The sequence below is a fragment of the Doryrhamphus excisus genome, linkage group LG7 (assembly GCF_037039965.1).
Source record: "Doryrhamphus excisus strain RoL-2023G ecotype Guam linkage group LG7, RoL_Dexc_Guam_v1.1, whole genome shotgun sequence".
NCBI lineage: Eukaryota > Metazoa > Chordata > Actinopteri > Syngnathiformes > Syngnathidae > Doryrhamphus > Doryrhamphus excisus.
Window position 1 is genome coordinate 4,375,996 of NC_136363.1, and position 17,797 is coordinate 4,393,792.

Consider the following 17,797-nt stretch of genomic DNA (forward strand, 5'->3'; position numbering starts at 1 on the left):
TCAGACAATGAGGTTTACGCATTTGGAAGCTAGCCCTGAATGCATTTTGTGATAGCTCTGCATGCTAGTTTTTTTTTTTTTTTATTTAACACTGAGCACTATCGACGTCAGTGCCATCCGTACATTCTTATGTTGGATGGGAAGCAGGAAATCCATGGAAACATTGCAGAAATAAGTGCAGAATCTGGAAGATCTAGAAAGCTTTCTCTGTGGGTTATTGTGCGTCACTGCTCTATAGGAACACAACTCAATATATATATATATATATATATTGCAGAAATAAGTGCAGAATCTGAAAGATCTAGAAAGCTTTCTGTGTGGGTTATTGTGTGTGGCTGCTCTGTAGGAACACAACTCAATATATATATGTATATATGTATATATGTATATGTATATATATGTATATACGTATATATATATATATATATATATATATATATATGTGTGTATATGTATATATATGTTGCAGAAATACATAGGTGCTGAATCTGGAAGATCTAGAAAGCTTTCTGTGTGGGTTATTGTGCGTCACTGCTCTATAGGAACACAACTCAATATATATATATATATATATATATATATATATATATGTATATGTGTGTGTGCAGAAAATTAGCATGATAGGTCCTCTTTAAGGAGCCAAAACTTACCACTTCCACATGGAATGGGAGGAGTTTTTTTTCTTTTCTATCACATCACATGACACATTATTTGATGCAGTGTTAAGGTAATGTAAGGTAATATGCCAATCTATTTTGTCATTACTGCCACCTAGTGACCAGAATACTACATATAACTTTTATTTTCAATATGTTTTGACGAATAATAGACCATAGTCTCCTGCAAAACAGCCATTATTTATTTTAAACGGAGGGTGTGCGTGGTTGCGTCATCACGCCGCGCCACTCGCTGCGTTGTGCCTGCATGATCCGGGTCCGCAAGGAGAGTTAATGGATGACCACAATTCAGAGTGCATTTATCAGTCAGCGGGGATCAATGCGGGCCTTTAACTTAACACAACATTTTCCTCTGATACCTTTCAGCTGCCTAATGGAGTCACTTACCACCCCAACACCCACCAGGACCGGCTGGGAAAACTCCAGGAGCATCTTCGCATGCTTTCCGTGCTGTTCCGCAAGCTGCGCTTCGTCTACGACAAATGCTCCGAAAACTGTGCTGGGCTGGACCCAATACTTCCTGAGGTAGACGTTGTTTAATACTTATACTAATACTAATACTAATACTAAAATTGGAAAAGTAATCACAACAAAACAGAACATTTTATGATTTTTTTCCATCTGAAAGTCAGACAAAAAGGTGTTTTGCTGATAATGTCTTTTCGTCAATTGTTAAGATTTTATGGTCCTTGAACACACCATAGTTTGTTGATCCTGGAATAATAAATTTGGGAAGCAGGGAAGCGGTGACGTGACTCCCATTCCATCTTTTCTTGATCAATTATCAACTAGGATCAATTATCATCCATTAGTGTTGAGTACAATAGCCACGTTTTACATGAGGAGTTTTTCCTCTTTCCGAATGGAATCTTTCCGAAAGCAATGGTATACATGGAAAGGAATATTCCAATCGTGTGTCTACATGCAACGCTATAATCAACCAGAATAGTCAATGGGGCATGCCCAGTAAAGCGTAAACACCAACATCACCTGATACCGACTTCCTCCAGTTTTTCTTTCACTTGTTGGAATAACTCCGTATTCCCAGTTTTTCCTTCGTCCAGTCTTGGAATTTAGTTTGAATCAAAAACAAACTTTCCGCAGCAGCGCGGTTGTCAGATTAAACCTAGCTTTTGACACATAAGTGCTGGCTAAATTAGAAGGTCTGTTACACCCGAAAAACGTAATAATTGCCCACAAACGTAATACAAATCTGCAGTAATATAATATGTATAATATGTCATAATCCCACAAATGTAATAAATTTCCCACCAACATAATAAAATTTGCCTACTGCAAACGTAATACTGAATTTCCTGGAAATTACATTTGCAGGAAATTATTACAAATGTGGGAAAGTGAAAATCTGTAAATGTAATAACTTCCCACAAATGTAATATGAGACAAAATAATGATCTTTGTGGTTGTTTTTGTTGTTTATTCTTTCTTCTTTTAATGAGGGAGAAGGTGTAGATGTCATTTGGAGGATTTTAACAAGATAATTCTTTTTTTTTGTGGAAAAAATATTATTCAAAGAGTATCATTTGAATACATTAAAGGAATCTTAATGATTAAATTATAATTTATTTTGATTAAAAAATATAACATAGTTGTGATAGTTGCAATTGTTTTCATAAAATTATGATTACTATTATTATTATTGTTATTTTTATGATTGTTATTATATTTTATTATTTCTTTTGATTATTTCTTCCCCGTATTCACACTAAATCACACATACAATAATATACTGTAACTAAAACGCACATGTATGTCAGAAAAATATTATTATTAAAAATATAACAAAAAATTATTATATTAAAAATATTATTCAAAGAGTATCATTTCAATACATTAAAGGAATCTTTAATTATAATTTATTTTAAATTAAAAAAGATAACATAATTGTGATAATTGCAATTGTTAAAATTATTATTATTATTATTAGATTTTATTATTTCTTCCCCATATACACACAAAATCCCACATACAATAATATACTGTAACTAAAACGCAAATGTATGTCCAAAAAATATTAAATATATAATATTATAATATAATATAATATAATATTATTATAATATATTATTATTATAATATAATATATAATATATAATATTAAAAATATTAAAAAAATATTATATTAAAAATATTATTCAAAGAGTATCATTTCAATACATTAAAGGAATCTTTAATTATAATTTATTTTAAATTAAAAAAGATAACATAATTGTGATAATTGCAATTGTTAAAATTATTATTATTATTATTATATTTTATTATTTCTTCCCCATATACACACAAAATCACACATACAATAATATACTGTAACTAAAACGCAAATGTATGTCCAAAAAATATTATTATTAAACAAATTAAAAAAAAATATTATATTAAAAATATTATTCAAAGAGTATCATTTCAATACATTAAAGGAATCTTTAATTATAATTTATTTTAAATTAAAAAAGATAACATAATTGTGATATTTGCAATTGTTAAAATTATTATTATTATTATTATTATATTTTATTATTTCTTCCCCATATACACACAAAATCACACATACAATAATATACTGTAACTAAAACGCACATGTATGTCCAAAAAATATTATTAAAAATATTTTAAAAATTATTATATTGAAAATATTATTCAAAGAGTATCATTTCAATACATTAAATGAATCTTTAATTATAATTTATTTTAAATTAAAAAAGATAACATAATTGTGATAATTGCAATTGTTAAAATTATTATTATTATATTTTATTATTTCTTCCCCATATACACACAAAATCACACATACAATAATATACTGTAACTAAAACGCAAAATGTAATAATTTTAATGTAATAACTATTACATTTGCAGTAGGCAAATTTTATTAAGTTTGTGGGAAATTGATTACATTTGCGGGATTATTCCATTCAAAGCTGCAGATTTGTATTACGTTTGTTATTATGTTATTACAGTTATTATGTTTGCGGGTGTAACAAGGTCATTGGCACCAACAGACCTTTATCACCTCAGCCCGCTTCCCTTTGTACAACACACACACACACAGACACACACAGACACACACAACGTGACGATCTTTTCACTCTGGGGGACTTTTATCTCACCTACTTCCCTCTAGGTCTTTTCTTTTCCACATGCAGCAGATTCATTTGTCCCCCCCCCCCCCTTCAGGTGAGTCTCCAGAGTGTCTTTACGGCGGGGTTATGGTCTTCATCCGCCCTTCTGGAACAACAGCACTTAAGCTCTGCTGCACTCTCTTTTTTTTTTTTTTTGCATGCATGGCCAAACACATTAGCGTAGCGATCCACTTGCTACCGCACAGCCATGCATGTGTGCACGGGTAGCATGCTAACTCGTTGCATGCACTGTACTGTGCAGGGGAATATAATACAGTACATAACAGCATATGTGTGGATTTATGAGTGCGGCAGACACCCCAGTTTCTCTACAACATTGGCTTGGAATCAAACAGAAGGTGTTGGGGAGATCAGTCCTGAAATCGGCTGCCACTGTCTATTCCTTACTCACTGAATAATACATTTCGCTTTTGAATAGTGGCTGAAATTGATTTTGAAATTGAAAACTTTATTCTCTTCACAAACATTAGCTCGCACTCTCTGCTACGTGAGACCTGAACGCCGTCTCGCAACCACAACAGGAAGAGAGAAAACCCCTGTCCCTCGCGCCCACCCCTCCGGGTGGCAACCACTCCCCTATCGATCGTTCCGGGGTGAATTATGTACCGGTAACCAAGCACTGCATTATCATACTTTTTAATATTGATACAGTATCATGGAACGAAGTATCGCGATATATCGCTGAAACAATATTTTCTTACACCCCTACATTGACTCGTCATGGAATTCAAGCTATTTTTCCCTCGCCCGCCTTATTAAAAATGCTTCCTGGCTCCGTTCGATGCTGCGTTCAGGACCGACAACACACATGCTCGTCTGGTACGCCGCGTTGTTAATCTTGCCCCCCCCCGGTGTGCGTACCATTTATCACCCTGGACTTTCAGGTGCCTGCCTGACAAGCCTGCTCACTCACTGCTGGCTTCCCCCAAACAGGAAGTGGAATCAATGACTCAGGCAGCGTGACCTCATTGCGGCCTAATTTGCAGCAGACCCGATTTAATGAACAGCTGGACCAAAAAGCGTGTTTTTTTTTTTTTTTTTTTTTCAGCTGTTGTCGTAGCCTAAGATTTCTCTTCGCTTTTTCGCTTCTCTTCTCTTCTTCCACTTTTCAGCCATCCCTCAACTGACCCCGTCTAGTTCTTTTATGTTTCCCTTTGCTTGTGCGCCTGCTTTCTCCCGGTTATTTATTATTCAGGTTGTTATTTTCCTCCTCTTTTTTTTTTTTTTTTTTTCCTTTCCTTCTTACAACAAGGGAACAACTGGTGAACTTCATTAGCCCATTCTTCTCTGTCATAGCAGGAAGCCACATCCATCTTTTGATGGCGGAGGCAGGGGTTATGACTCACACAGGCACACACTCACTACAATCGTCATCCATCTTCGCCACCTCACTCAGCACATTTCAACCCCCCACTCAACCCCCAACCCCAACCCACCCAGCTAACACCAGCAGCCAGAGTCGGCCCGTACCTCTTAAAATCCGATATGTTCTTGGCTGTGTTTGTACAATAATAATAATAATAAAAAAAAAAGGTTCTTGAACCAGAACTCATACGTGGCCAGTAATGACTCATATTCTTGATGTCGTCTTTCCACGAGCGTCAGAGCTCATATTATTTTCGGAGCGATGCAGTACATTGCAAATCTACTAGTTTGTTACTTGAATTATTGTACCGAAAGTACCGATGTCTTCCTGTACAGTGGAACCTCTGAGGTTGACCAAAATCTGTTCCGGGACTTCTGATTTGTATTTAGTGGTTAGCATGTTGGCCACACAGTCAGAAGATGGGAAGTCCCGGGTTTGAATCTCTGCTTAGGGCAGTGGAGTTTGCATGTTCTCCATGTAATCCGGTTTCCTCCCACATTCCAAAAACATGCTAGGTTAATTAGCGACTCCAAATTGTTCATAGGTATGAATGTGAGTGTGAATGGTTGTTTGTCTATATGTGCCCTGTGATTGGCTGGCCACCAGGCCAGGGTGTACCCCGCCTCTCGCACGAAGAAATTAAAAGAAGAAATCCCATAAAATAGTCATTTTTGTAGAATAAAATTGAAATATTATGGTAATGGTAATGGTTTAATTTCATTTGAACATGCATCAGATTAAAATTGAATGCATCACATAATCAGTTCACAGTTCCACATGTCCAAAAGGAGTAGGAAGAAGCAAAGCTTATTAAATCCTACCCCTCCATCTGGTACTTTTACAATCAGTCACTGTTACATTTGTTCACTTCCTGCTTTCCTAATATAGTTTTTTTTAATTTATTTTTATTTTTGTCACGTACCAAAGTACGAGGTGATATGACCATACAATAAAGTCAAGTCAAATCTTTTTAAGTCAACATTTTCATTTTTTAACGTTAGGTTGTGGAAAACAATGCTACAAGAATATAATAAAAATATTAAGTCATAATTACGGTAAAAGGCTGCACGGTGGCCTCACTGCTGGGAGACCCGAGTTCAATTTCACCCTCAGCCATCTCTGTGTGGAGTTTGCATGTGCTACCCGTGCATGCGTGGGTTTTCTCCGGGTACTCCGGTTTCCTCCCACATTCCAAAAACATGCTAGGTTAATTGGCGACTCCAAATTGTCCATAGGTATGAATGTGAGTGTGAATGGTTGTTTGTCTATATGTGCCCTGCGATTGGCTGACGAACAGTCAGTCCAGGGTGTACCCCTCCTATCGCCCCAAAGACAGCTGGGATAGGCTCCAGCACCCCCTTGCAACCCCGCGTGCTGAAAAGCGGTAGAAAATGAATGAATGAATGAATGAATATTAGGAAAGCAGGAAGTGAACAAATGTAACAGTCACAAATTGTAAAAGTACCAGATGGAGGGGTAGGATTTAATAAGCTTTGCTTCTTCCTACTCCTTTTGGACATGTGGAACTGTGAACTGATTATGGGATGCATTCAATTGTAATCTGATGCATGTTCAAATGAAATACAACCATTACCAATTAACATAGCATGTTTTTGGAATGTGGGAGGAAACCGGAGTATAAATAAAAATAAAAATTGTAGTAAAAATAAAATTAAAATGAAAAAAATAAAACAAAAAACAGACAAAACCCCCCCAACTTAAACTATATTAGGAAAGCAGGAAGTGAACAAATGTAACAGTTACTGATTGTAAAAGTACCAGATGGAGGGGTAGGATCTAATAAGCTTTGCTTCTTCCTACTCCTTTTGGACATGTGGAACTGTGAACTGATTATGTGATGCATTCAATTGCAATCTGATGTATGTTCAAATGAAATAAAACCATTACCATTACAATATGCAATATGGATGACAGCAGCCATGTCACTGTCTTCTACGGGCTGACCACTAGGGGGCACTATGATGCAAAGCAGGCATCAGGCATCAGCCCTGTGCCGGTGCACATTCGTCTCACACTGTAGTGTCAAGCAGACAAGGTCAAGCACACAGAATGCTTAAAAATGAATGAATTTGCCACTCCCTGTCTTGTCTTTCTCTACGTTCAAAGAAGGCATGGGGGGATTGATCTTGCATTGACAAGCTTACACAAGGGAGGTTTAATTCCAAATTGTGATGAACCAGTTGAATATATGTTGCATATGATACATAATCTAATTATACTCCTCCTGTTTATGCTCAGTAATATAGATTATTTTATCTATTTGTCCTTTCCAGCAACTGATACCCTTCCGTGAGGACGACGGCGCCAAACATGATGACCACTCAGCCGCCCAGAACCACCGCCCTGCCGCCGAGGACAGGCGAGAAATCCTGGAGGTCAACAAGGTATTGCGGCGTTAGCGCAGCCAAACACCGACATCCGGCGCGCGCGCGGTGGTGGGTGATAAACTCTTCATACCATGAAGCTTTATCACCGCCTGTCAGCCCGGGAGATTCCATGACTCCCGTAGACGAAGGTTGTACTAGTTAACAAGTGATTCACTACTCCCCCCCCCCCCCCCCCCCTCTGTACGGTATACGCTTTAGAACGCCTTCGTGACAGTTGTGATTTATCGCGACCATCTTCAGCCGTGTGGTCACGCCAGCTCCCTATACTTTGCTTTATCTCGCCAACTTCCTGTTATTTTCCAAGCTGAATCCGTGCAGACTTCCAGTCCCCCTTATAATAAAATTATCAAGTTAATTCAATATTTTTCTGACCTTTTGAGGCTCATGATGAGAGGGAGGCGCTTCCTGTGAGGAATTTCGGGCGGAAATTCCCGCGTGCGTGCCTGACTGTGATGGGGTTTAAGGTTTTTACAGAGATAACATTCAAAGCAGGTTTAGCATGCATGATGCATGTGAGACTTGTCTTTCCCCTGGAAAACCCTTTGGTGCCCTCAGGGTTTGATCCCAGCAGGTGGATCATATGGTTTGGGTTTTGAGTGGGCGGGTTCAAAGGAAGAAAATAAGCAAAACTTTTTTTTTTTTTTTTTTATGACTGCTTTTATGAGACTGCTGTGTCATTGATCCGTAATGAAAAACATTTGCAAGGTTCTTGACTCATTGTGACGTCAATTACATGTGAAACAGATTTCAGGGCTTTCATTGGGGAAATTATAAAGTCTAAAATTGAAGTCGACGTAGCCAGCTTGACATCGCACATGATTTCGTGACATTCGCCTGTGCATCACCGAATCACAGCCGTTTAACTCTCGTCGCTGATTTTGCAGATGTGTAACATACAGATGCATCGTCTAAAAAGTGGCAACCCGGAGCTGCAAAAATTAATCATTTTAATGGATTAATTGTCCAATTAAATTTAAAAACGGGCTGAAAATGAAAAAGCTGCATCAAAAAAAAACATTCTAGTATAAACTTCCCTACTTATTTCCCCCCCCCCACAATATTTTTTTAATATTTCACTAATATGCTATTAAAGAGATAATTTTTCATCATAATATTTAATGGTAATGATTTTGCTAATGACACAGTTCCACATGTCCAAAAGGAGTAGGAAGAAGCAAAGCTTATTAAATCCTACCCCTCCATCTGGTACTTTTACAATCAGTAACTGTTACATTTGTTCACTTCCTGCTTTCCTAATATAGTTTAATTTTTTAGTTTTTTTGTCCCATACCGACGTTTGAGGTGATATGACCATACAATATATTAAAGTCAAGTCTTTTGAAGTCAACATTTTCATTTTTGGAATGTTAGGTTGTGGAAAACAATGCTACGAGAATATAATAAAAATATTAAGTTATAATTTAAATTTAAATTTTTATTTTAATTTTAATTTTAATTTTTGGACAATTTAAAAGACCTCCTTACAGAAGCAGCTGTAATTTCACAAGTGAAGACAAAAAAAGTCTTATTGTAAGATGAAAAAGTCACAATTACTAAACTAAAAAAATAAAAATGAAAACAAAAATTAATTAAATTTAAATGAGAAAAAAATATTTAAATGAATAAAGAAATTTAAATTAAATTTAGATTTCTTTTTTCATTTAAATTTAATTTTTCTTTCATTTAAATTAAAATTAAATTTCTTTTTTCATTTAAATTTAATTTTTTTTCATTTAAATTGAAATTTAATTTTTTTTCATTTATATATTTTTTTTTAGTTCATAATAGTTTATTCTTGTAAAATTGTGACTTTTTCATCTTACAATAAGACTTTTTTTTGGCTTCACTCATGTGAAATTACAGCTGCTTCTGCTAACCAACTGTTTCAACTTTTTAAAAGTCTAGCAAGCTGTCTGGACTCTTTCTGAAAGTTTGATTTACCAGCGGGCTCGGGGGCATCATCGATGCAGCGCTTGCTCCGGAATGGTAGGAGGCAGGCTCGAGTGCATCTGCACACACGTTGAGGTGAAGATTTTTGGAAGATGGCCTGGTGTCAAGAATGGCGCCTAGCTCATATTAACTCGTGTTGTCATGCATGTAAAGCATCCTGTAAAGCATTCAAGCCGTAAAAAAATGGTACCAAAACCCCCTCTACCAACCATCTAAGAACTGTGCAGCAAACTTTGTGTCTTTTGGCTACTACTGTAGACAACTAGAGTTGACTGAGACTCGTCTTCGTCCCACCCAGTCATTTAGCCTGTTGCCTGCTCGACTGAGTGGCGGAACATCTTCCAAGACAACCTGAATCTCAGTCCAGCTGAGATTGATTGAGTGCTCCAAAGGGTTTATTATTATTAAAAAAAACAAAAAAAAAGACATGAACTGGTTTTTATCCACCAACAGCAAACTTCAACAACGTATAGGCTGTCCATGCTAGAAGAAAACCGTACTTTCTTTTGGGTGAGGTGTTGACTTTTTGCCTCAAATGTCAGCCACGCTCTTAAGAGCTTTTTGAAATGTGTTACGTGTCAAATGTGTTTTTCGCCCCTGCTATGATAGAGGGGCCCGTGACGTGCAGCCCAGATAACGCTTCTTTAAACCGACACTGTGTTGTCAGTCAAGTCTCAAAGTCTTTTGTAGAGATTGCAGCCAACAAAATATTTTTTTAGGAAATATGTTTTCATCTGAAAATGGAATGGTTTTAATGGTTTTATTTCATTTGAACAGGCATCAGATTACAATTGAGTGCATCACATAATCAAAAAGGAGTAGGAAGAAGCTAAGCTTATTCAATCCTACCCCCCCATCTGGTACTTTTACAATCAATCAACTGTTACATTTGTTCACTTCCTGCTTTCCTAATATACTTTTTAAGGTTTTGTTTTGTTTAATTTGAATTTTTATTTTTATCCAAATTTTGGTAATGGTTTAATTTCATTTGAACATGCATCAGATTACAATTGAATGCATCACATAATCAGTTCACAGTTCCACATGTCCAAAAGGAGTAGGAAGAAGCAAAGCTTATTAAATCCTACCCCTCCATCTGGTACTTTTACAATCAGTAACTGTTACATTTGTTCACTTCCTGCTTTGCTAATATAATTTAGTTTTTATCTTTGACGTGTATTTTCCGTTTTATTCCAAATCATTTCCTGCATTTATTTGTACCCAGCGTCATAAGCCTTTAGCTTCATTGCCAAAGCAAAACAAAATTGAAGTTTTTTTTTAATTATTACATTTTATTTAATTTATTACATATTTTTAATTAAAATTTTTATCCAACAAAATTTTTAATTTTAATTTTAATTTTAATTTTAATTTTAATTTTAATTTTAATTTTAATTTTAATTTTAATTTTAATTTTAATTTTAATTTTAATTTTAATTTTAATTTTAATTTTAATTTTAATTTTAATTTTAATTTTAATTTTAATTTATTTCATCAGAGTGTGGCTAAGCTCATCACATGTTATTATTTAGGAGGCCTACCCTTGTCAGCCATGGATGTGTTTTGTTTGTCAATCTGTTCATATCGTGAAAGAACGAGTGTTTTTTTTTTGTTCCTTCTTCAGAGAAGGAAGATTGTGTTTTCACTCTTACTTCACACACATATTCACCAAGTGTGTGTGTGTGTGTTTATGCAGGTTGAAGCTCTTTTGTTTCTTCCCTCTCTTTATGTGCATTGCTGGCTCTCCACAGATATTGCATGCCAGGCTGTACGAGTGTGCTACAATGATAATGGTCCTAGGTCAGGAGTGTCAGCAGCAGCAGAAAAGAGAATTGGTTATTTATTTATTCTTTTTTTTAGTGCTTTGCAGCACTCCCTTGGTTGCTTTTAAATGTTAACACAACAGGGAAAAACATTATGGGGAACCTTGTGCTCACCTGTATGTAGCTAACAAAACAAACAACAACAAAAAAAAAAGCAGCAGGCTTTTAACACAATGCCTATAAAAAGTTGCTAATACGGAGTACAAATAATAGCTAATTGCAGTACCTTCCATATAGTCAGTGCAAACATAAACACTCATTCAAACACCAAAAAAAAAACCCCACACAAGTGCAAGCAGAATAGTATTTATTTCTATTAGCCACAGCTATTCATAGGAGATAAATAACCTTGTTTATGATGCGACCTTCCCTTCATGCAATACATTAGCATGCAAATTGAGTTCTGTCAAATGAGGTATGTGTATCGAGGTTGAGAAGACAGACTACTGAAATTTGCTCAGAACAGGTTCTCCACGTACTGTTGTCTGTTACACGTGGAAGAAATACTTACACTTGCTCACAAAGAAGCCGGTAATGTTTATGTTCGGAAGGTTCAGTGCTGATATTGCAACTTTGACATGTTGATAAAAAAAAAAGGGTACCGTACAGTTGGAGGCGTCATTGTCAAGGTCATAGAACCAGGGGTTGGTAGCCTTAAGCACCAAAAGAGACTTTAGGGTTCTTTTCTACCAAATTGAACCCACTTCGGCTACCTGTATAGTTTCCTTATACATAATCGTCACATTCCGTTCCTGTCTTGTTCTATGATTTTGTATTTTGGAGATACAAAATTGATCTGATATTGATATCGGTCCTGATATCGTATCAATCTGCATGTAAAATTCTCAGACATGGTGTGTTTCCGATCTGATATTGATATCGAACCTGATATCGTATCAATCTGCATCTAAAATTCTCAGATATGGTGCGTTTCTGATCTGATATTGATATCGGTCCTGAAATCCGTATCAATCTGCATCTAAAATTCTCAGACATGGTGCGTTTCCGATCTGATATTGATATCGGTCCTGATATCCGTATCAATCTGCATGTAAAATTCTCAGACATGATGTGTTTCCGATCTGATATTGATATCGGTCCAGATATCCGTATCAATCTGCATCTAAAATTCTCAGACATGGTGTGTTTCCGATCTGATATAGATATCGGACCTGATATCGTATCAATCTGCATCTAAAATTCTCAGATATGGTGCGTTTCCGATCTGATATTGATATCGGTCCTGATATCCGTATCAATTGGTATCTAAAATTCTCAGACATGGTGCGTTTCCGATCTGATATTGATATCGGTCCTGATATCCGTATCAATCTGCATCGAAAATTCTCAGACATTGTGTGTTTCCGATCTGATATAGATATCGGACCTGATATCGTATCAATCTGCATCTAAAATTCTCAGATATGGTGCGTTTCTGATCTGATATTGATATCGGTCCTGATATCCGTATCAATCTGCATCTAAAATTCTCAGACATGGTGCGTTTCCGATCTGATATAGATATCGGTCCTGATATCCGTATCAATCTGCATGTAAAATTCTCAGACATGGTGTGTTTCCGATTTGATATTGATATCGGTCCTGATATCCATCTCAATCTGCATCTAAAATTCTCAGATATGGTGCGTTTCCGATCTGATATTGATATCGGTCCTGATATTGTATCAATCTGCATCTAAAATTCTCAGATATGATGTGTTTCCGATCTGATACTGATATCGGACCTGATATCCGTATCAATCTGTATCTGAAATTCTAAGACATGGTGTTTTTCCGATCTGATATTGATATCGGACCGGATATCCGTATCAATCTGTATCTAAAATTCTAAGACATGGTGTGTTTCCGATCTGATATTGATATCGGTCCTGATATCCGTATCAATCTGCATCTAAAATTCTCAGACATGGTGTGTTTCCGATGTGATATTGATATCGGTCCTGATATCCGTATCAATCTGCATCTAAATTCTCAGACATGGTATTTTTCCGATCTGATATTGATATCGGACCTGATATCCGTATCAATCTGTATCTAAAATTCTAAGACATGGTGTTTTTCCGATCTGATATTGATATCGGTCCTGATATGCGTATCAATCTGCATCTAAAATTCTCAGACATGGTGTGTTTCCGATGTGATATTGATATCGGTCCTGATATCCGTATCAATCTGCATCTAAAATTCTCAGACATGGTGTTTTTCCGATCTGATATTGATATCGGTCCTGATATCCGTATCACTCTGCATCTAAAATTCTCAGACATGGTGCGTTTCCGATCTGATATTGATATCGGTCCTGATATCCGTATCAATCTGCATCTAAAATTCTCAGACATGGTGTTTTTCCGATCTGATACTGATATCGGTCCTGATATCCGTATCAATCTGCATCTAAAATTCTCAGACATGGTGCGTTTCCGATCTGATATTGATATCGGTCCTGATATCCGTATCAATCTGCATCTAAAATTCTCAGAACATTGGCACGGCCGTACAAGCAGTCCATTCCAAACACTGCGCCAGCACTTCAATTCCGTAGAGTCGGATTCAGCATTGCAGAGCCACTAATGTGTGAGTGACATCAACTATGTGGCAGTACTTTTGGTCTGAAAAAAAGTCCGGAAAAAGTGCAAAACATGCCGAGAGAGCAGCATGTTCCATAATGTGTGTCTTACAATGCATTTATTTCTCCATACATTTTTGGCAAAATTTCAATTTTGTCACCATGCGTGTGATCAATATTGTATGTTTTTTTTTTTTTTATTGCTTCATCCAGCCAACAGCTTAAAAATAGATTTTTTTTAATTCGGAGCACAGATTTCTTCTCTGGCCCTGCGGTGTCCATGTGTTGGCAACATATTTTAGCGATGATTTTCTCCAGGCTTTCCAGCTGCACATTAAGGCAGAAGTAAGGGCAGCAAGCTTTGGGGAGTTAAAGTGGTTAGTCTGATAAGCAGAGTAATGATGGAGCAGGACAAGGGAAGCAGATGTTTGCAGCCTGGACACATCTGCTGCCGTCGCTATAGTTCTGGATGAAGGAGGCGGGGGTGGGGGGGGGCACTAAATGGGAGGAGAGTCAGATAGCAGAGTAGAGGCAAGGCGATATCAGAGGGAGAAGAGGGTAGTAAGAGAGATAAATGGAAGCTGTGAGGGTAAAAGGCTTGATGGAGAAAGAGGTGAAAGATTTGCGATAAGAGCGGTAGAAAAGAGAAACATGGATAGATAGCTTGCTGATGGCTTAAAGGCAGGAAGAGAAATGGACCGTCAGGTTGGAAAGGTGTTTGTGGGAAGGATGGATGCCCGGATAGTTACCGTCAGAGTGGGTGTATTTTAAAAACCAAAGGCAAAACAAATATGGCGAAAACACCTAAGTCAACAAGCTAGAAGTGAGTCTGCCAGCCATGTTTTTTTTTTTTTTTTTTTTTTTTTAAAAACAAAACCTCATCTAGTAGCGGGGAGGCCCTCCTTGTGTACTAAAGAGACGACAGGTTTAAGATTGATGAAGGAATGGCTTGATGGATGTGTCGACAGCTGTGGATTGTCAAGTTAATGCTGCCCCCCTTTTCAAATAGTTTTATGAAAGAATTACAGATGACTGATTAAATTCAGTTGCAGCCAGGGGAAGACAGAATGCTTCTGTAAGCGGATTCGGAGAGAGGAAGATTGATGCCCAAGTGAAAAGATAAATCCAAGCATTTTGCAAACTCTTCGACTGATATGTCACACTGCTGAAGGGTCATTTTTTTTTTTTCCCGAGAAAAGTCATATATATATATATATATATATATATATATACCACCGCTGTCTGTTGACAACCTTGTAAGTCTACTTTTATGAGGATTTTTGGCTTTACCGTAACGAGATTCCCCGCTAGTGTTGTCCTGTACGTACTTTTATGTATATACCTACATAACTGCGTGTTTTATGAAGTGTTATCAATGAGTTTTTACATTCGTGCAATCTTTTTGTCACGCTCGCCTCTGCTACCATTTGACGGAAAAAAGTAGTCTGTAAACGTAAACGTGTCATGCGATAAATGTGATAGTACATGCTACTGTGCCATGTTTTATAGTAGGGCTGCAACTCACCATTATTTTAATAGTTGACTGCTAGCTGCTAGGTGCTAGCTGCTAGCTCAGGCTGCGGAAACCCCGAACAGATTTGTTCCGTTGTGCCGTATGGCCGCCTGAGACGCAGTTGCGCAGTGACAGATTCAGTGTGAACCCCGTGATAGGAAGTAGAGAAGAGAGGGAGGCCGACAAAGTGTGTGATGAAGAAATTATGAGACTTTAGTGGTTTTTAGTGCCCAGGATAAGGATGTAGACGGCGATGAATGACTGCTGCTTAACTGGCCGTGTTAGACGCACTATTTACTTGGGGGCCACTGGAGCTCGGGTCTGGGTGAGACTGGGCCGCATCAGGTTTTCAAAAAAAACCCCTGCATTTATTAAAAACAAAAAAATTAAAAAAACTTTGCTAACTCGCAAACTAGAGAGCTAAGCGACCAAAACGGTAGCCTTCAAGTTATTTCCTTTAAACTTAAAAAAAAGCCAAAAAACTTACCACTTCCACACGGATAGGGAGGATAACTATTAACAGTTATTTAACCTTTAACATGAACATTAATCAAACGTAATAATTTTTTCTGGGTACATGATACCATACAACATCCATATCAAACTTGCTCGGGGCCGCGCTAACATTAAACATTCATATCAAGGCTGGGGCCTCAAACTAGTGTCCCGCGGGCTGCGTGTTTGACAGAGACACCTATACGTATATGTAAATTTTTTTATTTTTCTTTAATGACCTGAACTGCTCATGCATAGCCATTGTGTTAACCCGTCATTGTAGCTCTACTTTGTAGGCCAGTCAAAACCGGAGCTCCTCTTAATGACTATAGATACTGTAGCACGTTGACTAAGAGCACGGAATAACCTGCCTACATGTGTTACCCTGAGTCGAGGGTTGAGTTGGCCGTCTGCCTTCAAAAAGTCTGCAGTTGCTTTTCCGGTATTTTTAGTACCATTATTCATCTGCATTGCGAAACACCTCACAGCTTAGTCAGATTCAGCTGAACATGAGCAGCCTTTTACACCTTATACACTTCTGTCACATCATTAATTAGACGTTAATACTGTACATGCACACGTCATGACACTGCCTCTATATATACGTATATATATTTCATTAATTTTTTGCATACTTTTCTCTTGCCATCAATCTCATACAAGTTGATTTTTGTTGCATAGAATCTGATGCCAGAATACTAGAGACATTTTTTTTTTGCTTGCTTAACGTTATGGTTGTAATTTGTAGTGGTATCACAGTGGGAACTTCTCAGTACATAAAATGGGCAAAATAATAGAAACAACGTCAGAGTGAAGCTAATTCTAGTGCTTTACCACTTGAGGTGATTGACACTGCAGATTGTTATATTGTTGCATTATTCATTCATTCATTCATTCATTTTCTACTGCTTATAGACAAACAACCATTCACACTCATATTCATACCTATGGACAATTTGGAGTCGCTAATTAACCTAGCATGTTTTTGGAATGTGGGAGAAAACCCACGCATGCACGGGGACAACATGTAAACTCCACACAGCGATGGCCGAGAGTGGAATTGAACTTGGGTCTCCTAGCTGTGTGCTAACCACTTCTCCACCGTGCAGCCTGTTGCATTATTCATTCATTCATTCATTTTGTGCTGGAGCCTATCCCAGCTGTCTTCAAGCGAGAGGCGGGGTACACCCCGGACTGGTGGCCAGCCAATCACAGGGCACATATAGACAAACAACCATTCACACTCACATTCATACCTATGGACAATTTGGAGTCGCTAATTAACCTAGCATGTTTTTGGAATGTGGGAGGAAACCGGAGAAAACCCACACATGCACGGGGAGAACATGCAAACTCCACGCAGAGATGACAGAGGGTGGAATTGAACTTGGGTCTCCTAGCTGTGAGGGCTGCGCGCCAACCACTTATCCACTGTGCAGCTTGTAATTCATTCATTCATTTTCAACCGCTTTTCCTCACGAGGGTCGCGGGGGTGCTGGAGCCTATCCCAGCTGTCTTCGGGCGAGAGGTGGGGTACACCCTGGACTGGTGGCCAGCCAATCACAGGGCACATATAGACAAACAACCATTCACACTCACATTCATACCTATGGACAATATGGAGTCGCTAATGAACCTAGCATGTTTTTGGAATGTGGGAGAAAAACACCACACAGAGATGGCAGAGGGTGGAATTGAACTCGGGTCTCCTAGCTGTGAAGCCTGCGCGCTAACCACTTGACTACCGTGCAGCCTGTTGCATTATCAACCCTAATTTTGTTACTACAGATCTCATCACTTTAAAATTGTTACATCTGCTT

At 37.6% G+C, this 17,797-nt stretch overlaps 1 protein-coding gene across 2 annotated transcripts in view; it reads left to right on the forward strand.

The window, feature by feature from the left end:
- The window catches only part of med30 (mediator complex subunit 30), a 39,646-nt gene that overhangs the window by 2,342 nt on the left and 19,507 nt on the right, over window positions 1-17,797 (forward strand). For both annotated transcript variants that reach the window (XM_058047563.2, XM_058047564.2), the window contains exons 3-4: window positions 1,044-1,202; window positions 7,496-7,606. In XM_058047563.2, the coding sequence (XP_057903546.2) occupies window positions 1,044-1,202; window positions 7,496-7,606 (270 nt within the window). The remainder of the gene's footprint in view (window positions 1-1,043; window positions 1,203-7,495; window positions 7,607-17,797) is intronic.